The sequence below is a fragment of the Rhinatrema bivittatum genome, chromosome 9 (assembly GCF_901001135.1).
Source record: "Rhinatrema bivittatum chromosome 9, aRhiBiv1.1, whole genome shotgun sequence".
Lineage (NCBI taxonomy): Eukaryota > Metazoa > Chordata > Amphibia > Gymnophiona > Rhinatrematidae > Rhinatrema > Rhinatrema bivittatum.
The window spans coordinates 236,257,079-236,284,031 of NC_042623.1; the positions used below are offsets into that span (position 1 = coordinate 236,257,079).

Sequence of the window (26,953 nt, forward strand, 5' to 3'; positions counted from 1 at the left end):
TCTCTCCTATATACATACACACACATCACCTCTGACTAGTTTCTCTCACACACACATGCTCTCTCTCACACACTTACATAGATCTCAATCAAATGCTCTCACACACAGGCTCTCAATTACAGTTACACATACAGACTCTCAATCACACATACATTCTCTCACTTACAGGCTGGCAGGCTCTCTCACTTCCTTCCCCCCCCCCCCGGTAGCTGCAGCAGCCTCTTTCTCTAGCCCCTGCAGGCAAAGAAAGAAGAATCCCATTGCCACGGGAGGCTAATTCTGCTGTCTCCTGTGCGGATTTCTGGCTGCTTCTGATTTTGCTCCGGGCTGATGCTGCCACTGCTACTTTTTCGTGCAGCATGGCTCTTTCTTCTTCCCGCGCACCCCACTGCACATCACTTCCTGTTCCGTGCCAGGGGGCAGGTGCGGGAAGAAGAAAAGGCCCAGCCACAGTTGCTAGCCTTCACTAACACTGCTGCCGTTCCTATCCGGGCTCGAACGTGCTGGTAGCCCGGGCGGCAGCGGTGCAAGACTGTCCCTCTCTCATGCGGTGAAGGAGGAGGAGGGAAGAGCAGCAGGAGACCGGTAGCATGCGACACACATGCCACTGCTTGGCGACACACCGGTTGAGAATCACTGATCTAAAGCATTGTAGAACTTTTGCCCTCTTCTTAAACTGTAGTAAATTAAATAATTTGGAAATAATTTGGAAATAATTTGGAAAATTGTGCAAGCAAATTAACTTGTAGACTTATGCACTTATATGTATCCAAAATGTGAAATATGGCCCTAGGTCTCTCTTCCCCTTTTAATATATCTATTTTATTTATTAAAATACAAAACAAAGAGGTGCTAAAGTGTTTTTGTTTTTTTTTAATTATTTTTGGGAATAGTATCAGATTTTTACGTGCTTTAAGCTCTTAATGTGCAGGCTCTTGCCTGCAATGGGCTTCAACCTGTATCATTAGTAAAGCACCCCACATTACCTCATTTCCCAAATATAAATATTTAATTCGTTCAAATTTATACTTATCTATTTTTATTTTCTAGCTGCAAAAAATCAGAGACTGAAAGGTAGAGTACTATTAATTGTCAGAGACTGGAAGTGCCATTAGTGGAACACGCTTTTGCCGATCTGTTTTTTTCAGTTGTGGAGGAGCTTACAGTGAATGAACATGGTGGAGAGTACAATTTAAAGTTACTACAACATAAGCAAAAGTGGATCTTTAAATTGAAGACTGCAATTCAGTAGATATGATAAATATATTACACTTATCATGGTCTGTCTGACGGGCTTGCAATTGCAACAACAGATACAGTCTCATTATACACAAATGTTCCACAAGACATGGTACTTCAAATACTGACTGAAATGTTAATCACCGCGTCCACCTGTACGAACTCCGACCGTTTATATTATTGATCTAGCAACAATAACTTTAAAGTAGAATTATTTTGTTTTTGATGGGCAATATTACAGACAGCTATGGGGGCCACAATGGCACTGAGCATGGCAAGTTTGTATGTTGGAGAGTTTGAAAAAATAATAGTTACCTCATTGCCCTTTTGCAAGTCATGCTAAGTTAATGGCGAAGATTAATTGATAGCCAATGGGAAGTGTAGATGATGAGCGGTATACACAATTGGTATAAACCACAACAACAAATGGTATAGCGCTAAAAAGTTCACGGATCCTTACACTGGATTACTCAAAAAATGAAGCGTAAAAAGAAGCTCAATTATATCAGGGTCTCTCGCGAAGCTTCCCTTATATCTCTCCGTTCTTTGAACACTCTAATTTGCTTGACATTGCTTAAAACTTGCCTTTTTTGCTTTTGTTCTCACACCTGCAAGATCACTCCAATTTGGATTACCCTCTGCAGGGTGCTTCACGCAATACAAAGACGATTCTTCTGACTGCATATGGGTTTTATTCCCGTCTTATGCATTGGACACTCATTACTGTCGCTATAAGTTGATTTCTTGGATCCCTCCCGATGCAGCCCATGTGGCAAAACATGGTCCATGTCAGGGGACTGAAACCTTCCTTCAACTACTCATGAATAAAGATGGAAAGGCTGAATCTAACTTCTTTTTACGCTTCATTTTTTGAGTAATCCAGTATAAGGATCCACGAACATTTTAGAGCTATACCATTTGTTATTGAAGATTAATTGATGACATTCTAATTCTTTGGACAGGAGGCCATTGTCTCTTTGATGAATTTATACAGTGGTTAAATACCTGTGACATGCATTTACAAATTTACCTCATCATTCAATATGGTTTCCTTACCCTTTTTGGATATAACGATTTTCTAAAATAGTACTTTTTTCTTTTACATTTATCAAAAACCAACAGATAGAAATACAATACTTAGATTTAATAGCTGTCAATCCCAACCTTTACATGAAAATATACTATTTGGACAATATGTGTGTCTCCGACTGAATGAATTTATTTATTTTATTTAATTCTTTTCTATACCGACATTCATAACACAAGTCATATCATACCGGTTTACATAGAACAAGGGTAAAAATCACATTAGAAATTTATAACAATATGTATAAGAAGCAGATACAGTAGAATACTGCGTGAGACATAACAGATTTGAGGGTGTGAGGTGGGTAGAACCAGGGTAGAGATAAAAGATACTGGGGGGGGACGGGGGGGGGGGACATTAACAGAATATAAAGGAAGAGAGAAAAGTGGGGGAAGAACAGAAGAGCTATATTTAAACCAAACAACAGTGGTATGCCATAACCACCCTATACAGTAAAATAAACAATATAAATAAAAGCTGGCCAATAAGCAAATGACAAATGAGAAACTAAGCAATATGAAATAATGAAAGAGGAATTTACACATAAATACTGGTTGTGCCATAACACTATACATATGAAACTAGACCCTATAGAATATTGATTGTGACAAAAAGGCAATGTAATTACTGGAAGCGGGGTTTAGCAGTTGAAATACTGGTTGTACATTTACAGATTAAGGGGATTAGGGTAGGGTTAGGAGAAGGCTTGTTTGAACAGCCAGTCTTGAGTTTCTTTTTAAAGGTCAATGGGCAGTGTTCCTGGCTTACGTCTGGAGGCATGGAGTTCCACAGGGATGGCCCAGCTACAGAAAAGGCACATTCCCTAGTGGATGTGCGAAGAGTGGATTTGGAGGGGGGTGGTGTGTGTGTGAAGGGTTCCTTTATAGGCCGTTCTTATTGGTCTTATTGAAGTGTGACGCCCCCGCCCTGCGCTCTCCCCTCGCCCCGGGTCGGCCCTCCCTGCGCGGTCGGCGTATCGGGGCCAAGGGAGTTGGACCCGGGACAGGCCTCCCACGTGGACACCCGGGAGGCCCTTCTGATTAATCCAGCGCCGAAAGAAAACAGCCAGGCAGACGGAACTTACTTTGAATCTCTAGGAAGGGAGTCGCTAAGCCGGCATTCATCCAACCACCTCAGAATTCATCCAGCCACCCCAGCATCCTTCAGCCACTTCAGCTTTCAATCAGCCTCTTCACCATTCATCCAGCCAAGGAACTGCACAGCCATGCTACATTAATCCTATCCCCTTAAAGAATACATCCACAATCCATCACATCCATCACGCCATAGGATAACATCTGCTAGGAAATCTTGTCAACGTGAACTCTTTATTCCTATTAAGATGCTAGGATACCCAATACCCACATTACATCACAGTACCTTATTCAAGATGAAGCCACCGTTGCGATACCAACTCATATCCCGCAGAAATCTAACTCCGGTGATGATCTCCCCCCTTACGCAACTACTTGGGCTGGCCCTATTCACTTTAACATTATTCAATGCCCAATCAATCACCAAAAAAACCCACATCCTACACGACTATTTGCTTGATGCCAAACCAGACATCTGTGCCATCACAGAGACCTGGCTGAAGCCCTCAGACACAGTTTTAACAAATCAACTTCCTACACAGATATACGATGTCTTCTCCATCCCTAGAAAAAAGAAAAAAGGGGGAGGTCTCCTCCTAGCTGCCAAGAAAGTTCTAAATCTCACTCTACAACCTACAGCCTGTGCGCGCGATTCTGTATTTAAATTAGGTGGTGCGGTAGAAATGGGCAAAAGGAGGTGCTAGGGACACTAGTGCGTCGCTAGCGCCTCCTTTTGACCCGGAGCGGCGGCTGTCAGCAGGTTTGAAAGCCGACGCTCAATTTTGCTGGCGTCGGTTCTCGAGCCCGCTGACAGCCACGGGCTCGGAAACCGGACGCCGGGAAAATTGAGCGTCCGGTTTTCGGCCCAACAGCCGCCGGCCCATTTAAAATTTTTTTTCTTTTTACTTTTTTTTACTCTTCGGGACCTCCGACTTAATAACGCCATGATATTAAGTCGGAGGGTGCACAGCACTTTCCCGGTGCTGGCAGAAACTAGCGCCTACCTTTGGGTAGGCGCTAATTTCTGAAAGTAAAATGTGCGGCTTGGCTGCACATTTTACTTTCTGTATCGCGCAGGCATACCTAATAGGGCCATCAACATGCATTTGCATGTTGAGGGCGCTATTAGGTGCCGCGGGTTGGACACGCGTTTTCTGCCCCTTACTGAATAAGGGGTAAGGGAAAACGTGCGTCCAAGGGCAGGTTAACAGTGCGCTCCGTCAGAGCGCACTGTACTGTATCGGCTTGAAGGTTTCTCACACCCTAAATCTATCCAGCACAGAGAATAGCAAGACAGTACCCAGGATACAGGCTTCCTTCCCTGCTGCTTGCCCCATTGGCTCTTCTCCCCTTCCAGCTCCCAGGAGACAAGAGCAGAGCTCAGTACACTCATGCCAACACAAGTTAGAGGTGTGTATAAAGTCAGAAGTTACAAAGACCAGAAATCCATGCACCAGATACATTTTTTTTTTAATGGTTTTCATCATCAAGCAGAGTTATGCTGTCCTGAAGCAACATATCTTTCTCCTGTATTGATGGAAAACAGTATATATGTATATGCTATGTATTTGAAATGTTTTTACTCAGGATTAAAGTATAAGTTACAGCTAAAACCAGACTTGCCTGATATTATCTTTATGGTTAGTTCACTATTGAGAGTTTCATCTCTCTCCACCAAACGTCATGGTGTTTTTCAGCTGTCAGAGCAACCAGTCTTATTCAAACAACTAGATAAACAAAACACTGCATTAGGTTTCATTGCTTTTTCTTTAATGCAAACTTGAAAGAAACTGAACAGAGCTACAGTTTGCCATGCAATATGTGGTTTGAAGTCACAAAAATGATATAAGCTTATTTCTTAAAGGGTTCTATAAAGTTTATAAATTGTTCTCCCAGTACTTATCATGGCTCAAAAAAAAAAAAAAAAAAAGTACTAGCAACTACAGTGCTGACAGAGCTGCATGAAGATGCAGTCACACTGTTCGTAGAGTATAAATGGGGTACCACAAAATTTGTTAGACAAAAACAAAAAAAAACAGCTGAGCTATGATAACAACTTTGTTGAGGTTAATATCAGATGTCACAAAGAAGCAAGACCTCCTCCTTCAAGTAATGCACAACAATGAACCTGAAGTTGCTTACAGATTTACTATTCGACCTCTTCCCCTCCCTCCTGGCACTACATTCATAAGAAAAATAGAAAATTTTGTTTTAAGTTCCTCATGCCCACAATGAGAGCAAAGACTATATCAACCTTAGGTATTAGTATCATAAGTACATAAGATTTGCCATACTGGGTCAGACCAAAGGTCCATCAAGCCCAATATCCTGTTTCCAAGAGCGGCCAATCCAGGTCACAAGTACCTGGCAAGATCCCAAAGGGAGGATTATATTCCACGCTGCTTATCCTAGGGATAAGAAGTGGATTTCTGCAACTTCTCTTTAATAATGGTTTATGGAATTTTCCAAACTCTTTTAAAATGCAGCTATACTAATAGCTTTCACATCCTCTGGCAACAAATTCTAGAGATTAATTATGCGTCGAGTAAAAAAATATTGTCTCTTATTGGTTTTAAATATATCACCTAATAACTTCATTGTGTATCCCCTTCTTGGTATCTTCAAAAGAGCAAACAACTAATTAACATTTACTTGTTCCATGACACTCATTATTTTATTGGCCTCTATCATATCTCCCCTCAGTTGCCTCTTCTCCAGGCTGAAGAGTCCTAATCTCTTTAGCTTTTCCTCATAGGGGAATTATTCCATCCCCTTTATCATTTTGGTTGCCCTTCTCTATACCTTTTCTAGTTCTGCAATGTCTTTTTTGAGATGTGGTGACCAGAACTGCACACAGTACTAAGATGAGAATGCACCATGGAGCAATAAAAAGCATTATGATATTTTCTTTAATTCTCCAATCCTAGCATTTCCTGAATAGTGACTCCTAATATGGAACCTTGCATAGTGTGGCTATAATTTGGGTTACTCTTCCTTGTGCATCACTTTGCATATCCATATTAAATATTATTGGACATTTGCATGCCCAGCCTCTCAGTTTTACAAGATCCTCTTGCATCTTCTCACAATTCTCTTGTGATTTAACAACTTTAAATAATTTTGTATCATTGGCAAATTTGATCACCTCACTCATTGTTCCCATTTCCAGGTCGTTTACAAATATATTAGAAAGCAGTGGTCCCAGAACAGATCCCTAAGGCACTCTACTATTCACCTTTCAGCCCTACTTTCCTTTTTCTATCTTTTAACCACAATAGGATACTGCCTCCTATCCCATGACTTTTTAATTTCTTAAGTCATTTCTCATGAGGGACTTCTTTCTGGAAATTCAGATAAACTATATTAACTGGCTCACCTTTATCCACGTTTATTTACATCCTCAAAAAAAAACTTATCAGATCAGTGAGGCAAAACTTCACTTGGCTAAATCCATATTGGCTTTATCCCATTAAACTATAATGAGCTAGATCAGGGGTCAGGAACCTTTTTGGCTGAGAGAGCCATGAACGCCACATATTTTAAAATCTAATTCCATGAGAGCCATACAATATGTTTAAAACTAAATACAAGTAAATGTGTGCATTTTATGTAAGATCACACTTTTAAAGTACAATAAGTCTCTGAAAATATTACACCAGGCCTTAAGACACCAATACATCTCCTATTAGGAAAACGGACCAAGTCAGGCTGCTATAGAGTCCTACACAGAAACTACACGCCAGCAGAAAACCTCACCTGAATCACGTGCTGTCCCTCACCTAACAGAATAAAGAGACCAAAATGCATAACAAGAAGCATGCAGAAAAAACTGAATTGGAAACTGCAACAAGCCAGAGTCTCTGTATGCAGTGTAACGAAGGAAAAAAGAAACATCACCCATCCTTATAAAACAAATCAAGAAATATAAAATCATCAGCAGTAAAACTGTACTAACAAAAAGAACATATTTCGAAACAGCTGATGAGTGGAATATCCAATAATTAAAAACTCATATAAAACATTTCCAGATACCAACAAAATATTTCAAAATAGCAGACACAAAGACCCAGTAATGAAAAATAATAAGGATACAAAATTTTTTTTGCTCTGCATACCTGGGAACGTTTGATATCCAGGTGTCCTGAGATTGTTCTGAATTAGCAGGAGGCGGGGTGGTTTGCTTGGAACTTTCTCCTCTCTCAGTCACATACCAGTGCTCTCTCTCACACTGGCTCTCAATGACACACCTATACACACATGCTCTCAGTACTCACATGTACACATGTTTTCTCTCTCTCACTTATATAGGCTCTTAATTACACATTTACACACATGCTGTCTATCTTTTCACGCTTACACACACACACAGGCTTTCAATCACATACATGCTGTCTTTTTCTCTCACACACAGACTCTCATTCACATGCTTACAAACATGTCCTCTCTTTCTCTCATTTACACACAGGCTCTCAATCACATACTCACATGCTCCCTCACCTAAATCAGCTCTCAATCACACACAGACACACATGATCTCTCTCTTACTTATACACACAGGCTCTTAATCATACATACACATGATTTCTCTCACACACAAAGGATCTCAATCATACAAACAGGTTTTCAATCACAAACTTACACATACAGGTTCCCAATGGTAAACTTACATTCATGCTCTCTCTCTCACAGGCAGGCTCTCAATCACAGAAATACTCTCTTTCACATATACAGGCTCTCAATCATTCACATACATGCAATCTCTCACTCACACACACAGGATCTCAAACACACATGCTTGCTCGCTCATTCACTCTCTCTCCCCCACCCCGGGAACTCGCGGCAGCAGCAGCCTCCTCCCAACCCTAACCTCCTTCATTTTCAGCCTTCGCGGAGGCGGAGTCCCATCGGCCGCGGTTGAAGCTCTTCATTTTCCTCCGAGCCGCGCTGCAGTCTTCTTTTCGTCGGACCGACGCAGACCACATTAGCGTGGCCTCTTCTTGCCGCGCACGCACCCGATGCTCTCCACTTCTGGGCCACGGGGGGGGGGGGGGGGGCGGGAAGAAGAGACCACACTAGCGTGGTTTCTTCTTCCCGCGCACGCACCCGATGTTCACCACTTCCTCTTCTGGGCTGCAGGGGTTGGGGGGGGTGGGAAGAAGAGAGCATGCCGGTGCCGCCGACTCCAGCTATTCTGCCGCGTTCCGCCCGGGCTGACAGCATTTTAAGCCCGGGCAGAGGAGGACCAGGGAGCAGCTGGGTCAGCGGGGGACTGGAAAGTATGGCGACACTTGTCTACGAGCCAGATGCAGCCCTCAAAAGAGCCATATCTGGCTCACGAGCCATGGGTTCCCGACCCCTGAGCTAGATGTTCAGAAATTTTGATCTGTATGATAGTTATCATTTTGCATGGCACATGTCAGAATCACTGGTCTGTAGTTTCCTGATCACTCCTTGATCCTTTTTTTTTTTTTTTTTTTTTTTTTAAACTGGCTTTATATTGGCAACCCTCCAGTCTTCTGGTACCAAAGAATTACTAACAGCAGATACGCAATTTCATTTCAGTTCTTTCAGCACTCTAGAATGTATGCCATCTGGTCCAGGTGATTTACTACTCTTTAGTTTGTCAAATGTGTCCTATTATATCTTCCAGGTACAATGAGATTTGTTTCAGTTCTGCTGAATCATCACCTTTAAATATAATTTCTGGCATGGGTATCTCACATCTTCCTCAGTGAAAAGTGAAGCAAAGTAAACATGGAGTGCCTCAGGAATCTGTACTAGGACTGGTGCTTTTCAATATATTTATAAATGATCTGGAAAGGAATACGACGAGCGAGGTTATCAAATTTGCGGATGATACAAAATTATTCAGAGTAGTTAAATCACAAGCAGACTGTGATACATTACAGGAGGACCTTGCAAGACTGGAAGTCTGGGCATCCAAATGACAGATGAAATTTAAACGTGGACAAGTGCAAGGTGTTGCATATAGGGGAAAATAACCCTTGCTCTAGTTACACGATGTTAGGTTCCATATTACGAGCTACCACCCATTATAGTGGATAATACTTTAAAATAGTCAGCTCAGTGTGCTGCAGCAGTCAAAAAAGCAAACAGAATGTTAGGAATTATTAGGAAGGGAATGGTTAATAGAACGGAAAATATCATACTGCCTCTATATCGCTCCATGGTGAGATCGCACCTTGAATACTGTGTACAATTCTGGTCGCCGCATCTCAAAAAAGATATAGTTGAGATGGAGAAGGTACAAAGAAGGGCAACCAAAATGATAACGGGGATGGAACAGCTCCCCTATGAGGAAAGGCTGAAGAGATTAGGGCTGTTCAGCTTGCAGAAGAGACGGCTGAGGGGGGATATGATAGAGGTCTTTAAGATTATGAGAGGTCTTAAACGAGTAGATGTAACTCGGTTATTTACACTAGGGGGCATTCCATGAAGTTAGCAAGTAGCACATTTAAGACTAATCGGAGAAAATTCTTTCACTCAACGCACAATAAAGCTCTGGAATTTGTTGCCAGAGGATGTGGTTAGTGCAGTTAGTGTAGCTGGGTTCAAAAAAGGTTTGGGTAAGTTCTTGGAGGAGAAGTCCATTAACGGCTATTAATCAAGTTTACTTAGGGAATAGCCACTACTATTAATTGCATCAGTAGCATGGGATCTTCTTGGTGTTTGGGTAATTGCCAGATTCGGCCTTTGTTCAAAACAGGATGCTGGGCTTGATGGACCCTTGGTCTGACCCAGCATGGCAGTTTCTTATGTATTTAATCTCTGCTATGGCTTTGTCATCCCCAAGTGCCTCTTTTACCCCTTGAACATCTATTGGTCCAGTGACTCCGACAGGCTTTTTACTTTGAATGTACCTGAGGTTTTTATTATGAGTTTTTGCTTCCACAAGCTTGTTTTCAAATTCTCTGACTTCCTTATCAATGCTTTGTATCTAACTTGCCAATGCTAATGCTGTTTCCTTCATTCTCATCCCTTTTCCATTTCTTGAAAGATGTTCTTTTAGACATTATAGCCTCTCTCACCTCACCTTTTAACCATACTGGTAATTGTTTAGCCTTCCTTCCAAGATGTGGAGGTCCATATTCAGACACAGTCTGGCTAACTTTGGAGGTGTATTCAATAATGAAACCACACTACTGAATACAGCCGGCTATCTTAAAGTTAGCAGGCTAACTATACCTGCCTAACTTTAGGACAGCTCTTTGGTCCAACCAAGTTGGCTAAGTCATCTGGCTAACAACTCCTCCCAGTTACATCCCTGAAATGCTTCTAACTTACATGGTCATTTATCATTTTGCGTTAAAGCCGTAATGCATACAATAACACCATAATGCACGCGTTAAAATAGTGCAACACACACTAGTATGCAAATGTATTTATTTATTTATAACTTTTTTTATACCAAAGTTCAGGTAACAGAGTTACTTATCACTCCGGTTTACATTGCAACAGGTAGTAAACAATGACAACATGTGTCTTACAATGAACAAGGGAGTGAACAACTTGGATAACATAACTAGGAACAAGAACAGTACAAACTATTAGAGAGAATCAAGCCCATGGGGAGGGAGATTTGCTAATGGCGGGAGGGGGGGGGAATAATTTATTATTGATTGGTAAAAAAATGGACATAGGTTCTGGGTGTCGACAGTCTGTGGGAGTTGTGGAAGACTTAGTACATTATGGGAATGCTTGACCGAACAGCCATGTCTTGAGTCTTTTTTTGAACGTGTTGTGGCAACGTATCAGCCTTAGTTCAGGAGGAAGCAAATTCCACTGTTTGGGGCCTGCTGTGGATAGAGCTCTTTTACTTAAAGATGTTTTCATGGGAGGTGCGTGTAGAGTTCCTCTTTGTGCTAATCTTAGCGGTCGGGAAGACGTGTGAAGTTGAAGAGGGATTCTGAGGTCCAGTGGAGTGTTGTTGAATATGGCTTTGTGGGTGATTGATAGAAGTTTGAAGAGGATTTGAAATTTGACTGGGAGCCAGTGGAGCTTTTTTAGAATTGGTGTTATATGGTCTCTTTTGCTGGATTTAGTGAGACACCTTGCTGTTGCATTCTGTAACAGTTGAAGAGGTTTTAGGATGTAGACTGGGAGACTGTGTAGCAGTGAATTACAGTAATCTATTTTTGAGAAAATGATGGATTGTAACACTGATCTGAAATCATGGAAATGGAGGAGGGGGTCGAAGCCTTTTTAGAACTTGGAGTTTGTAGTAGCACTCTTTAACCGTAGTGTTGATGAAACCAGAGTAGCTCAGTTGGTTATCCATGACCACCCCAAGGTTTCTGACCCGAGGGGAGAAAACTGGGAGCGGTGTAAGGTGAGAGCTGTTCAATGGAAGGGTGCTGTCTTGAGTGATCAGGAGGAATTCTGTCTTGTCGGTGTTATCAGGTTGAGATTTGACAGGAGTTTGTTAATGGAGAGGAGGCAGGAATTCCAAAAAAGTAAGGTCTTTTGTAGTGATTCGGTGATAGGAATAAGGATTTGGACGTCATCGGCATATACGTATTTTTATTTATTTATTTAACATCTTTTTTATACCGACATTAAAATACACATCATATCGGTTTACATTGTAACGAAAGGTTGAAATTACATGGAACGGGGGGGGGGGGGGGGGGGGGGGGGAGAACTGAGAGAGGATATGCGTAAGAGAGTAGGGGCTCAAAGGAGCCAGAAAAGTCAAGCAAGGGGAAGGGGAAAAGGGAGATGAACATATTTACAAATTTACAACATTGCTCGTAGTCATGAGAGAGAACATAATTACATAATTACAATAGGGGGGGGGGGGGGGGTCGGCTAGTCTGGGAAGGCCAGGTGGAAAAGCCATGTTTTAAGCATCTTTCTGAATTTGAGGGGGCAGGGCTCCAGTCGGAGGTGGGATGGCATGGCGTTCCATTGTGTTGGACCGGCAATAGATAGGGCACGTTCCCTGGTTGCCGAGAGGCGGGCCCTCTTGAGGGGTGGGACCTGAAGGGTGCAAGCAAGGTTTGCTCTGGTAGGGCGGGCGGATTGTGAGAGTTGGAGAGGTTCGCTGAGCCATGAGGAGTTGTTCTTGTAAATAGATTTGTGTATAATGGTAAGGGATTTGAAGAGGATACGGAAAGAGATAGGTAGCCAATGCAGTTCCTTAAGGACTGGGGTTATGTGGTCTGTTTTACGTGTGTTGCTAAGGAGTCTTGCCGTGGCGTTTTGAAGTATCTGGAGGGGTTTGATAGTGGAGTAGGGGAGTCCAAGATAGAGGGAGTTGCAGTAATCCAGCTTCAATGAGAGGGTGGCTTGGATGACTGTTTTGAGATCGTGTGTGTGAAGTAGTGGCTTGAGTTTTCTGATGGTGTTAAGTTTGTAGAAACCGCCTTTAAGGACAGAGCTGATGTGATTTTTTAGGTTCAGGTGTGGGTCAATGAGGACACCGAGGTTTCGGACGGCGGGCTGTGAGGTTAAGGAGAGGGTCTTGGGGTCGTTGGGGGGGGGGAGGAGCTTGAAGGGTTGATGGTTGTGGATGAGGATGAGGAGAAGCTCGGTTTTTGAGGCATTGAGTGCGAGTTGAAGGGAAGTGAGTAGAGAGTTGATGGATGATAGGCATTCCTCCCAAAAGCTAAGGGTGGCGGAGATAGTTTCATGGAGGGGGATGATGATCTGGACTTCATCAGCATAGATGTAGAATTTAAGCCCAAGGTCGGAGAGGAGATGACAGAGAGGTAGGAGATAGATGTTAAAGAGGGTGGAGGAAAAGGAGGAGCCTTGGGGTACTCCTTGTGTGAGAGAGAGCTTAGATGACTCTGAGCTGCCTAGTTTCACGGAGAAGCATCTGTTAGCCAGGTAGGATTTGAACCATAGGAGGGCGGTGTCGGAGATACCTATGTTTACGAGGCGGGAGATGAGGAGATTGTGGCTTATCGTGTCAAAGGCAGCTGAGATATCTAGGAAGGCAATGAGAAAATTGTGTCCCTGGTCTAGGCCAATGAGTAGGGTGTCTGTGAGGGAGAGTAGGAGAGCCTCAGTGCTCAGGTTCTTGCGGAAGCCAAATTGGGATGTGTGAAGGATGCAGTTGTCTTCTAGGTATTCCATAAGTTGGGCGTTTACTACTTTCTCCATAACTTTGGCGATGAAGGGAAGGTTTGAAATGGGACGGTAGTTGGAGGGGTCTTTGGGGTCTAGAGATGATTTCTTGATGAGGGGTTTGATTACTGCGTGTTTTAGTGTGTCAGGAACTGTACCAGCGGATAGGGAGCAGTTTATGATGTCTGCTAGGGGTTGGGCAATAATGTTGGGGATGGAGAGGAGCGCTTTGGTGGGGATAGTATCGGAGGGGTGGGAAGCAGGCTTACTTCTTTTGAGGATGGACTCTATTTCCTTAGGGGAAGTAGGGTCCAAGGTGTGTAGTGTGTATTTTAGGGGGGTTTGTTGTTCGTTGGGCTTACAATTACTAGGCGAAGGAGTCAAGGGCATAGGGGTAGACATGGGAGGAAACCTGCGGAGTAGGTTGGCAATTTTGTTTTGGAAAAAGTGAGCTAACTCTTCACATTTAGCGCCGGTGTCCACATCTGAAGTAGCTGGTGTGGTGGGTTTTGTCAGAGCTGCAACATAGGTGAAAAGGGTCTTTGGGTTGAATGAGTATTGATGTATTTTGGCAGCGTAGTAGTCCCGCTTGGTTTTTTGGATAGCAAGGCGGTAGGTGTGAAGGTAGGATTTGTAGGAGGAGGCGTTCGAAGGTGTGGGGTCTTTGCGCCATATTCTTTCTTTGAGTCTGAGGTTGTGTTTCATATGGCGTAGCTCAGGATTGTACCAGGGTTTTTTACTTGAGAGGGTGGGGTGTTGGCTGCGAATGATCAAGGGGCACAGGTTGTCGGCTATGTCTCGGGTGAGGTTATCCCAGGAATTAAGAGCAGATTCGGGTGTGGAGTGATCAAGCTTATCAAGGGATTCTGTGATGGGTTAACTTTAGATTAGAAAGGAGATGACAAAGCGGGAGAAGATAGATATTGAATAACGTAGGGGATAGCGAAGAGCCTTGAGGGACCCCTAAAGTGGAACTGAACGGTGGTGACTCTTTGCTATTGATCTTAACTTTGTAGTTTCTGTTCTGGAGGAAAGATTTGAACCAGTTTAGAGCTTTGTTTTTGATGCCAATCTCGGATAATCTTTCGATGAGAAAATCATGGTTGACCGTGTCAAAGGCGGCCGAGAGATCAAGGAGGATGAGCAAACAGGGATGTTTGTTTTCTAGATTCATGAGAATGTTGTCTGACAGAGTTAAAAGAAGAGTTTCGGTACTACGGGATTTGCAAATCCCGTAGTACCGAATGTAAACAAATGTGACATTTGTTATGCAAGTGGGAGGAGATTGGGTGGAGTTAATGGTAATGAGCAGTTCTTAATATCAAATGCGACAGAGAAATGCACAGCAATGTGGGTTTTGATGACAAATAACTACACCTTTTTTCTGTGCATTACTAGGTGAAAAGGTTTTGAGAGAGAGAGAGAGAGAGAGAGAGAGAGAGATATTTATTATAAATAGTAAAATGACAAGTACGTTAGGCTATAAAATTTTCTCCAATATATGTGAATAGTACCGATTCTGAAATATATTCATAGGCAGGTGACTCTCATACCATCCCGCAAGCTCATTGGCATATCTGCTCTCAAGCCGCATCAGGGATCATCTTTAATCACTGGTCACAATTTTGCCCATGTATTTATATGCTAGTTTTTTACTTTTTGTTCTTTTTCTCTTTTTAAATAAAAATTGTACTTCCCTTATGAAGCTCAATGTCCGCAGAGGGTGATGCCCTTCCAATTACTTTTTTAAATGCAGTCCAGAGTTCAGTTCGACGTGCACGTTTCGCGTCCTGTGCTGCTTCAGGAACCTGTCTGGCTGTATTCGCGTGTGCCAAATTTCCTTCGGTTACACTTCAATATTGCCTCGCGAACGTGAAATTCATTTCGTCGCGGTCTGGGAGAGATTTCTCCTGTGCTCTCAAGCCGCATCAGATGATCCCTGATGCTTTTTGAAAAGAGCTTTCAGAATTCATTGTTGAAGATGCAAAAGCCATGTTTCCAGAATGAAGAAAAACTGCATGGTAACTTAGTCAGGTGTTTCCCCACATATGAATGTTATTTTCCTAGCGTGTAGCCAGATGGACTCAGGACCAGTGGGTTATGTGCTCCTCTGCAAGCAGATGGGAGACCGAGGCAGATTTCAAAGCTGACGTCACCCTAGATATACCCCTGCAGTGACCTCAGCTCCTCAGTATTTCTCAGTCTCCCTAGCAGATGAGGACACTATCCTCTTGCTAGCGGGATTACAAAAAAAAAAAAAAAAAAAATTTCAACTTTAAGAAGAGTAGCCCCGCTCTCCTGCGGTGATACCCAATAGTCCCTCCCCCAGTCGAGAATCCCCAAGGTGATTTCCGATGCCTCAGAAGTGCCTTGGTCCGGTCTCCGGCATGGACTTAGCCGCTGAAGCGACTGAAAGGCAGCGGGGAGCAAAGCAGAGCATGGCGGTGAAGGCCAAAGCCCTCTCCCCCCACAGCTGGAGACCGTCTCTGTATTCAGCCGGTAAGCGCTGAGACCAGTAAGTTCTTTTAAAAAAAATCTTAAAGCCAGAGAAGAAGAGGGACTCTGGCGAGTTTTCTCTGGTCTCCTTTCTCGGCATGCTGTACCAGCGACGTAATAAGGGGAGGCTCCGAACGGGTTGAGCAGCCCCCGATGGACTAGGCCCCATTTTTTCGGCTCTGAGAGTTAGCCACATGGCGATCCCGGTGGCGCCTTCTTGATCCCGGTGGGCTCAGAAACCATCTTCCCCCCTTCCTACCTCAAGAGATTGGCAGTGGAATCCACACTGAGAAGACTACTCAGTCTGAAGGCTATAACTCTGGTACCTACACCCCAGCAAAATACAGGGCACAATTCCATCTATTTTATTGTGCCCAAGAAAGAGGGGTCATTCCGACCCATCCTGGACCTCAAGAATATCAACCGTCATCTATGGATCCTACACTTCTGCATGGAAACTATCCACTCAGTAATAATGGCAGTGCAACTGGGAGAGTTCCTAACCTCCATGGATCTCTCCGAGGCCTACCTTCACATCCCAGTCCATCAAGACCACCGTTTTCTAATGTTTTGCGGTGCTGGGCCACCATTACCAGTTCCAGGCACTACCCCTTCAGTCTGTTAACTGCTCCCAGAACATTCTCCAAAATTATGGTGGTCGTTGCGGCAACACTGAGGAAGGAAGGGATCTTGGTACACCCTTACTTGGACTACTGGCTGATCTGGGCGAAGTCTTCAGAAGAGAGCCTGCAGGTGACCAGCAGAGTCAAGAACCTTCTGCAGGAACTCGGTTTGGTTGTGAACATGGTCAAGAGCAGTCTGCAGCCCTCTCAGTCCTTAGAGTACCTGGGGGCCCGTTTCGACACCAGAGGAGGAGAAACGGGCCCCCAGAGGAGGAGAAAACTAATGGAACAAGTATGCCGATTGATGACCACTATGCGCCCCAAAGTATGGGACCACCTTCAGGTCCTCCGGCTCATGGCATCAACTCTGGAAGTAGTACCGTGGGCAAGGGCTCACATGCGGCCACTCCAACACACCTTACTATAACGCTGGAATCCACTGTCCCAAGACTACTCGATTCGCCTCCACCTACCAGCGGAGGTATGTTCTCAACTTCAGTGGTGGTTACAGGAAAGCCACCTAAGCTGAGGTGTAAGCCTATCCCCACCGAACTGGATCGGGCTCACCACAGACGTGAGCCTCTGAGGGTGGGGAGCCCACTGTTAGGAACTGATGGCCCAGGGACAATGGAACAAGGAAGAGGCAGAATGGAACATAAACCGCCTGGAAGCTCGAGCAGTCAGACTAGCTTGCCTGCGATTCAGCCACAGGCTCCAAGGGCAAGCGATTCGAGTGATGTTGGACAACGCTACAAAGGTTGCCTACGTCAACCGCCAGGGAGGAACCAGAAGCCAGCAGGTGTCTCTGGAGATAGACCCCCCCCTCATGGCATGGGCGGAGGTAAACCTACAAGGTATCTCGGCCTCCCACATAGCAGGGAAAGACAACGTCTTAGCGGACTGCCTCAGCAGAGAAAGCCTGGACCCAGGGGAATTGGCACTGTCGACCACAGTCTTCCAACTGATAGCAAATCACTGGGGCCTCCCAGCCATGGACCTACTGGCCACATCTCTTAATGCGCAAGACTCCAGGTTCTTCAGCCACAGACGAGAGCCACATTCCCAAGAAATCAACACCCTCGTCCAGACGAGGACTTACTGTATGCCTTCCCCCCCATGGCCTCTACTGGGCAAGATCATCCGCAAGAAAGAACACCACAGGGGACTAGTCCTACTACTGGCCCCGGATTGGTCAAGACACCCATGGTACGCAGACATGCAAAGACTCCTTGTGGGGAGCCCTCTGTACCTACCTCCACATAGGGACCTTCTCCAACAGGGCCTGATCCTTCACGAAGATCCGTCTTGATTCCCTCTTACGGTCTGACCCTTGAAAGGACTTGCCTGAAGAAGCGCGTTTACTCAAGGCCGTGATCGCCACCCTGCTCCACGCGCAGAAGTTCTCAACGTCTCATGTATATATAGATTATTATATAGAGATAGATTATATATCTATCTATATAAGAGAGAGAGAGAGAGAGAGAGAGAATTTTCAAAGCCTGGTGCGAGGACCGCGGGGTATCCCCGTGAATGGCCAAGATTCCCATGATTCTGGAATTTCTACAGGACGGTATGAAGAAAGGGTTGTCACTCAACTCCCTCTCCTGCTTCGGAGCCGAAGTGAACGGAATCCGTCTGTCAGCTCATCTGGATTTGACCTGTTTTCTAAAAGGGGTTAAGCAACTTCGACCACCCCTAAAGTTGCCGGTCCCCCTATGGAACCTCAATCTGGTACTGGACTTTCTAGCGGGATCTTCCTTCAGACCAATGCGCAGTCTGTCACTACGCCTCTTAACATTGAAGACGGTATTCCTGGTGGCAATATGTTCAGCCCGTTGCATCTCTGAGCTACAGGCACTATCTTGTCAAGACCCATTCCTTAGGTTCACTTCAGGAACGATATAGCTTTGCACCATCCCCTCCTTCCTACCGAAAGTGGTCTCAGAGTTTCACTTGAACCAAGCCATCTCCCTACCATCTCCAGATGAACATAAGGACTCGGAAGACTCCCACCTTCTTCGCCATCTAAATGTTGGCAAACTCCTGATACGGTACCTACAACAATCAGAACCAGTGCACAAAACTGAGCGCTTGTTCATTCTTCACAGCGGGAAGAGACAAGGCGAAGCGGCCTCACAAGTGACCATAGCTCGCTGGAACAAGGAAGTAATTAAAGGCAGCCTACATAGAGGCAGGGAAGCCTTTGCCCCTGCAGGTTAAGGCTCACTCTACTAGAGCCCAGGCAGTATCCTGGGCAGAAACCAAACTGCTGTCACCCACCGAGATCTGTTGAGCGGCGACATGGTCTTCCCTACATACCTTCTCCAGGTTCTACCACCTGGATGTCTAGGTTAGAGAAGACGCAGTGCAGCATTCGCAAGAGCCGTACTCAGTGGGCCTCGGGCAGCCTCCCATCCTGTCCAGGAGTAACTTTTGTACATCCCACTGGTCCTGAGTCCATCTGGCTGCACGCTAGGAAATGGAGAAATTACTTACCTGATAATTTTGTTTTCCTTAGTGTAGACAGATGGACTCAGCATCCCACCCACGGTTGCCCCCAGAGAAGGATGAGCTTAGAAAGCAAACCTCGAGATTATACAGATACAGGTAAGCCATTGCCTACCCTTAGTTCTGGACACCCACAGTTCGGCTGGTGTCGGCGTTAAGTTGGTTGAGTGCACTGGCGGTCTCCAGTTTTTTAAATCACTTGAATCAAACAACTTGATTAAAACTGATTAACTTGGTTTAAAGCAATATATATGTCCACAATGGCTTTTCAAGGAGAATACTGAGGAACTGAGGTCACTGCAGGGGTATATCTAGGATGACATCAGCTTTGAAATCTGACTCCGTCTCCCATCTGCTAGCAGAGAAGCACATAACCCACTGGTCCTGAGTCCATCTGCCTACACTAAGGAAAACGACATTATCAGGTAAGTAATTTCTCCATTCAAACATCTTTCTTAAAGAGATATTACATGGAGTGTCTGCGCTCCAAATTATAAACATTAGATACTATGCAAATAATGTCTTTAGAAAAAGGATTACTTAGATTGGTGAGACTGCCAAATCTTCTTCAAATATATACGGGCAGAACAGACACCAAATTGCAACAAACTGGTTTAAAATTACTTATAGGAGGATTAAAAAAAATATATATTTAAAAAAAAAAGACAAAACCTAGCGTAAATTGACTTTTGAAAATTGCTAAGATATATGCTACTCCTTTTGAAAATTGCCTCCTCAGATTGCAAGCTATCTTGGGAAAGGGCTCATCGTCCCTTGTACAATTTGTTGTAAAGTGCCCTGGTTTACGACACCTATATAAAGACTAAAATAATTTATCTCCCTCCCCACCCCCAACAAGGAAAGGAAACAACATTATCCATTATACCTCCAAGACTTCATGCTATTTCCTATGATACGTCTTTGCTAGAAAATGTAGCATTTTGTTTTCAGATAGGTAACAAAGACACTAGTAGCATTCCATTTACACTTTAGAACTGCTCCCTTGCCATAATTTGGAAAGGAGATAAGTGTTATCAGTTGGCTCCCATATTTTCAGGATAGGCTTGGATATACCCCAGGGCCTAGATGGAGTTGTAGTTCTGCTTTTGTGATTTACTGTTTTAATAACTATTTTCATTTGATATATAGGTCTAAGCCAGATGGCGAACTCCAGTCCTTGCATGCCACAAACAGGTCAGGTTTTCAGGATTTCTGCAATGAATATGCATGAGAAAGATTTGCATATAATGGAGGCAATACATGCAAATCTCTCTCAGGCACATTCATTGTAGATATCCTGAAAACATGGCCTGTTTATGGTACGCAAGGACTGGAGTTCGCCATCACTGGGTCTAGGCCGATTCTTCTTCGTTCCCTTTTGAAGAAACATAAAAATGTCAGGACCAAACGATCCACCCAGTCTGCTTAGCAAGCTTATGCCAGTATCTGCTGCACTGTGCAGGTTACCCTCCTGCTTATCAGTTTCCCAGACCATAAAAGTCAGGGCTCTCAAATGCTGTCCGAATCAGATTTTTCCTTAACCATTGCTGTGGAAGCAGAGAGCAATGGAGCTGCATCAAAAGTGACAGGCTTAGTGATGAAGGGTAGTAAAAGCAGCATTAGCAAGTTACCCCCAGGAATAAGCAGTGGATTTCTCCAAGTCCACCTCAATAATGGTTTATGGATTTTTCTTCTAGGAACTTGTATAAAACGTTTTAAAACCCAGCTACACTAATATCTTTCAGCACATCTTCCTGCAATAAATTCCAGTGTGCTTTTGAGCGACTGTCAGCTTTCCCCATCATCTATTTTAAAAGCTGCTCTATTTCCTTTTCAAAAGATTAATGCCAGCAGCCTGGTTCCACTCTGGTTAGGGTAAAGCCCATGCTACTGGAATAGGCTCGCCCTTTCCCACAAATGTTCCCCAGTGGTAACAAATCTAAAACCCTCTTTCCCTGCACCATTGTCTCATCCACGCATTGAGACTCTGGAGCTCAGCCTGCCTCTGGGGCACTGCATGTGGAACTGGGAGCATTTCTGAGAATGTAACTATGAAGGTTCTGAACCTCAGTTTCCTGCCCAAAAGCCTAGATGTAGCCTCTGGAACCTACCTCCCACACTTTCCTATGTCACCGATATCCACATGTACCATGACGGTCGCCTCCTACCCAGCAGTCTCTAAAATCTTATCTAGATGACTTGTGAGGTACACTACCTACCTTCACACCAGACAAGCAAGTTACCAAGTAATCCTTTTGAAAATGACCTATGTATTCAAGTGAACACACATGGTAACCATTCATCCTTTAGTACATCTGGCTCTTAGAAAGGGTGTGGAGAAGTTAGCTAGGGTAGGATTAATTGTTTGGGGGGCGGTTTCTACTTGCCAGACCAGTTTTGTCAGGCCTTAGCTACTTTTTTTTTTTAAGCAAATATTTCCTCATAACTTCCTTTTCTAGTTTTCTTAGTTCCTCTTTTGATTAAATTCATTGATTTCCTTTTTTCTTTGTGCTATTTCATTTCTTATAGTAACTTCATATTTATTTTACAACAAAAGTGTTCACCTATCATTATGATCACATTCTCTCTCTCTCTCTATTTTTTTTTAATCATCTTCTTGGATACCTACAGGGTTCTAAAAGGTTAGCAAACAGTTGTTTAATTTCACTGTAGTGTGTATGACTGAGTGGAAAATCAAAAGAACCAATAGAGACCTGATATGGAGTAATACACTCTAGTATTACCACTTTAAGGTTACAAATCTCAAATTGTGAAAAAAGAACAGAAATCACCTATTGTACAACAGATACATGACATCTAACTGAACAATGTTCAAGTATATTAAGCATTTCTAGCTCCTATCATACAATAGATCTGAAAGATAAAGATACAATAAACTTTAACCAGCACAGACAGGAAACAGGAAAGAAAAACATTTCTGTGATATGTGTATATAATAGTTAATTAGTTTAAGGCCAGATGTACTGAAGAGTTTGTCCATTCTTAGTCTTTTGGTAAAACTTTAGTTACCTAAGTCATTCCCCAGAGTCACTCAGCCTGAAAGCAAACGTCCATAAAAAGTTTGGTGATGCAGGTGTTGGATTTTTGTTCAATGAGAAACTTTTTTTTTTTTTTTTTTTTAATTGAGGAGAGTCATTTGTATCCAGAACAGGATTACGTCTGCAATGAAAACAGGCACTCCTTATTTAAATAAAGTATTCGGATGAGAAAAAAAAATTGAATATGGCTCTCTCTCTCCACCGACCCTACCCCCATCAAAAAATAAAAACACCCCAAAACGCTGAATTTTCTTTTGATGGCCTCTTCTCAATTAAATATATTAAGCACTTTTCTCTTTGGACACAAAATGAAACAGCTTGATATCTACAACAGTAGTACTAAATAGCAGTTTAAGTGATTCAATTACCAGTTAAAAACAATTAAGATCCTCTTTTTGTATCTGAGAAGGTACTGTTTAAAACCTTTGAAAGCTTAGTCCCCTCCTACCATTATGAAGAGAAGTGAATCGCCTGCTCCATTGATCTTTATCAAAACCTCACACTTATCCATATAAAGCATTAACAGTCAGCGAGTAGATTTAAGCAAGGATTTTGAAAAAGGCCATCTTTTCTTACAAAAAATACCAAAACGTAAAATGAAATATTACAAAAAACAAGGGAGATCTAAGAATCTAAAGGTTAAACAGATGAATGGATGTTTTTGAACACTTCAGTACTTTAATCCTTCTGGTTACGAACTGAAGTTAAATAAAATAGCGGCAGGTAGCATTTTTTATTCCTTTAATAGCGAGACGTTTCAAAATAGTCTCAATTATGTGCATTACGCTCGGTGATGACTGGCTACTACTAGTTTGGAAGTACTACTGGAAGCCCTCAAACTAACAGTCTTCTTGTGCTAGTAGCAATAGAAAACATCAGTCTTACTTAAAAAAATATATATATATAAATTATATATATAATTTGTTTTTCTTTTAATTGAAATGCTAAGCTTTACAGTGATTGCATTTATAGTGCCCACTCTTAGTGAGAGCAGTTTTGTGACTGCAGTTTTCTTTCTCGGCAAGGTTTTACTTTTATCAGAACAGTCAAGCAAACTTGACGTAAAGATGAACCACCTTCTCTTCTCACAAAAAGAAGGCAAGGCTACCAGTGAAAAATGTCGCCAGGGTACAGCCGTAGCGCAAACAGTACATTGCAGACTTACCAGGACGGTACATTGCCCTTTCTTCAAACCCAGCAAGCCCTTTACTCTTCAAAACCAAATAGAAGCAATTTCAAGAGAGGAAGATTTCCTTAAGCTGTTCGGTTTGGGTTTTTGGGTTTTTTTTTAAGCTTTCAACAGGACGTTTCCTTTTCAAGCGCTCCGGCACCCGGGAATGCCACAGTCACTTTCTGGCCATCTGCCGGCGTTCAGGCAGCTGGGCTCCCACTGCAGCTGACTGGGCGGCCAATAAGATCTTGCTGGATGCTATGCATGCACTGACACAGCCTTACTTTTACTTTGTAACCCAATCCGGGAGGACCTACACACAGTCTAACTGCGGCAGCAACAGCAGGCTTGCTCTCTCTGCGTCGGTTTCGATTCTACCCATATCATTATCGACTAATCCATGCTTGCCATTGCCCGGAAATTAACAGAAACCATGTGTTGTAGTCGCAGGATTTTTTTTTTGTTTTGTTTTTGTTTAACCAGAGAGACAAATGCTAGGAATAAACGGTTTTACAACAGGAAGTCAGTAAAGAAAAATATGGCAATAGGCTAGTCAAATAAGAGTGGGTGTCCACCCCAAACTACAGTCCACAGAGGAATTTCATCTGGCCTGTAATAGCCTGCGGGTTGTATTGTAGCTACCCCCCCGCCCCCGGTGCATGGGAGACTGCCCACACCTTTCTCCTCATCAGCAGTGCTTCAGCCTTCCTGCACTTTAAATGTTTGCGAAGCCAGCAGCTTCTGCAGACTTAAAAACCTTTGCGCAAGTCAGGATGGCTGGAGCACACCTGATGGACAGAGCTGGTGTTAGCTTTTATTGCTGCCCCGTGCAAACGATTACTGTGCTGCCCCCTTGTTCTGGTTTTTTTTTTTTTTTACACTTAATTTTTTATTGTTTTTTTCGATCACGGCTTATGTAAGGGTATTACACGCCCCTAGACAAACCTTACAGCCTTGTGCTCCTGCACTTCCCCCCACATCCCTCTCCAACACTATTAAAAATTATGCATTTATAACAGATTTTACATGAAAACCTTTTTTTTTTTACATTTTTATTCCACCTTTTGGGACTGGTCAGTCACTTCAAAACAAATTACATTCAGCTTCCATAGGAATTTCCCTGTACTTGGCTTATGCCAAAAGGGACCTATTTACTGATCATTTTTCCCATACACATGAGATGGGAGAAAACTCATTATTAGCAGAAGCCCACCACCACTTCCCCTAATAAGAGCAACAATACAACCTACACTGAAGAAACCAAACCTGATCTAAAACATAAGAACATGCCATGCTGGGTCAGACCAAGAATCCATCAAGCCCAACATCCTGTTTCCAACAGAGACCTCACCAGGTCACAAGAACCCAGCAATTACCCATATCTCCCTTTCCTAATCAAGATCATCAAGAAGGCAATGCTACTGCAACTCTCTGGTTACCTATTGACTACCAATGTCCTGAGTACCTTACCAATCTGGCTTCCAACAAAACCACAGCATCAAATCCTCACTTATAAGCCTGGTCGATGAACTTCAACTCTTGTCCAACCAGCTGCCTTACTAATATTACTTGACCTCTTAGCTGCCTTCAACACAATATACCACACGATCCTCATCTCCCAAGTAACAGAAATAGGGCTAGCATGTCCAACAACTAGCCTAGTTTATCTTCTACCTCAGTGGGAGCAGCCTGCTCTAAACCCTATCTGCTTCTCTTGAGGAGTTCCTCAGAGCTCTACCCTACTTTCCACCTTATTCAATATCTATATGGGCCTCCCAGCCACAGTCATCACATGCTACTCCTACACCCACAACATCCAAATCACATGCTACTCCTACACCCACAACATCCGACTATTAATGCCACTCAGCACAAACCAAGATAAAACCATGTTCAGTCTTTACTACTGTCTTAGAAAGATTGTGCCGCTTTGAACATTACCTGTTGGAGGGTCTGCTGAAGCGTGGCCTGCGAGCATTCTTTGCTTTTGCTGAGCCCTGTTGATGAAAAGATCTGTGGTTCGCGGCTGCTTCCTGCATCCGGGTCTTGGTGGTGACGTCGGGAGGAGGAGCCGGGTAGGCTTTTAAAATCCTGCCTACGCCAGCGCGATGCTGCTGGCGCGTGGCTTGTTCTGGCTTAGCCCAGATTTGAACGGATATGAACGGAGACTAACTTCTTCTGCGGCACTAGAGAACAACCAAAGCTAAGTTAAAAACTTTTGTTGTTATATTTGTCACAGTCTTGACTGGGTGTCTTATTCGCTATGCCTCACACCAAGAGGAAAGCGAAGTTAAGAGAAATTTCCTCTACATCCACTCCGAATAAATTGACACAGCCCAGTATTGTGGACTGTTTTCAGATTGTTTCCTCATCTATTCCGGAGGGGCCCGCTAATGGTTCAGGCCAGGAGCGGGAACTGAACCATTTGGCCAATGAAACATCCTTAACCCCCCGGGGTCCCAGAGAAACCAATCCCTCCCTCAGTGAAAGCGGTTGGAAGCCAGCCTCTGTTAAAAGATTCTGCTACCAATTTAGGAGATGCTGCGAATGAGACTAAAACTTCTGATATAGAAGTACAAAGTCAAGATCAAAAAGCTCATTCTCCAATATTAATAGGAGGATTTGATGGGACCTTTAATCAGCATAGAGTGTCGGAACAGTTATCTGGAATTGGGGACATTTCTGTTATTGTTCCTCAAAAATTTACTATTGAAGAATTAGGTTTAATGATGATAAACATGCAAAAATCTATTAATAATCTCATGTTAACAGTTCAAGATGCTTTGAAAAAGGATATAAATACACAAGAAAAAATTGTAAACCTGGAGAAAAATGTTAACCTATTTGATAAAAAATTGGGGGATATCCATAAAGTTCAAGTAAACTTAATAAGGTCAATTGAAGAATATGAAGGGAAAATTGAAATACTTGAAAATCAAAATAGGAGATTGAATCTCAGGTTATTGAATTTCCAAAAATCCATCTTGTAACACCAATTGATTTATTCAATAGTTATTTGAAAAATATTCTAAAGTATTCAGAAAACTCTTTACCTGTTATTTCAAAGAGTTATTACCTTCAACAATCACAAGAAGGGGAAAAACTGGAAAGTAAAGAGAATCTGAATTTGACAGATTTCATTGAAAGATCTTTTGAGTCTAAAATTGACAGTAGAGCTATGCTCTTAGTTCAATTTTTATCACCTGTGGAGAGAGATGCAGTGTTAAGATTGCATTTTAAATATCAAAAGTATGATTTTTATGGATGCCCCATAAGAATATTTCCTGATGTTGTTCGTACAACTCAGATGCGAAGGAAAAAATTTATAGAAATGCGAAAAGAAGTTCTGGAGAGAGGTGCTCAATTTAATTTAAAATATCCTTGTAGATGTTACATTAAGCATAAAGAGGGAAGGAGGGGAGATGGGTGGGTGGAGGGGAGGAGGGTAGATGGATGGGTGGAGGGAAGGGGGGTACCTGGGAAGATGTGGCAGAATTGTTGGGATTTGAAAGGGTTTAGTTTAATATATTTTTAGTCAGCTAGCTTTTGGTTTTAATGTATTTTAGTCATGTACCATGTTTTGT

At 43.1% G+C, this 26,953-nt stretch overlaps 2 protein-coding genes across 2 annotated transcripts in view; one reads left to right on the plus strand and one right to left on the minus strand.

Annotated features, from left to right (window-relative positions):
- Positions 1-24,040, minus strand: part of B3GNT5 (UDP-GlcNAc:betaGal beta-1,3-N-acetylglucosaminyltransferase 5) — a 71,899-nt gene extending 47,859 nt beyond the window's left edge. Inside the window, 1 exon segment of the mRNA XM_029615374.1 lies at positions 23,364-24,040. The gene's annotated coding sequence lies outside the window, so the exon portion shown is untranslated.
- MCF2L2 (MCF.2 cell line derived transforming sequence-like 2) overlaps positions 1-26,953 on the plus strand; it is a 774,003-nt gene that overhangs the window by 402,723 nt on the left and 344,327 nt on the right. Inside the window, 2 exon segments of the mRNA XM_029615373.1 lie at positions 8,557-8,582; positions 23,716-23,734. Coding sequence (XP_029471233.1) covers positions 8,557-8,582; positions 23,716-23,734 — 45 coding nt within the window.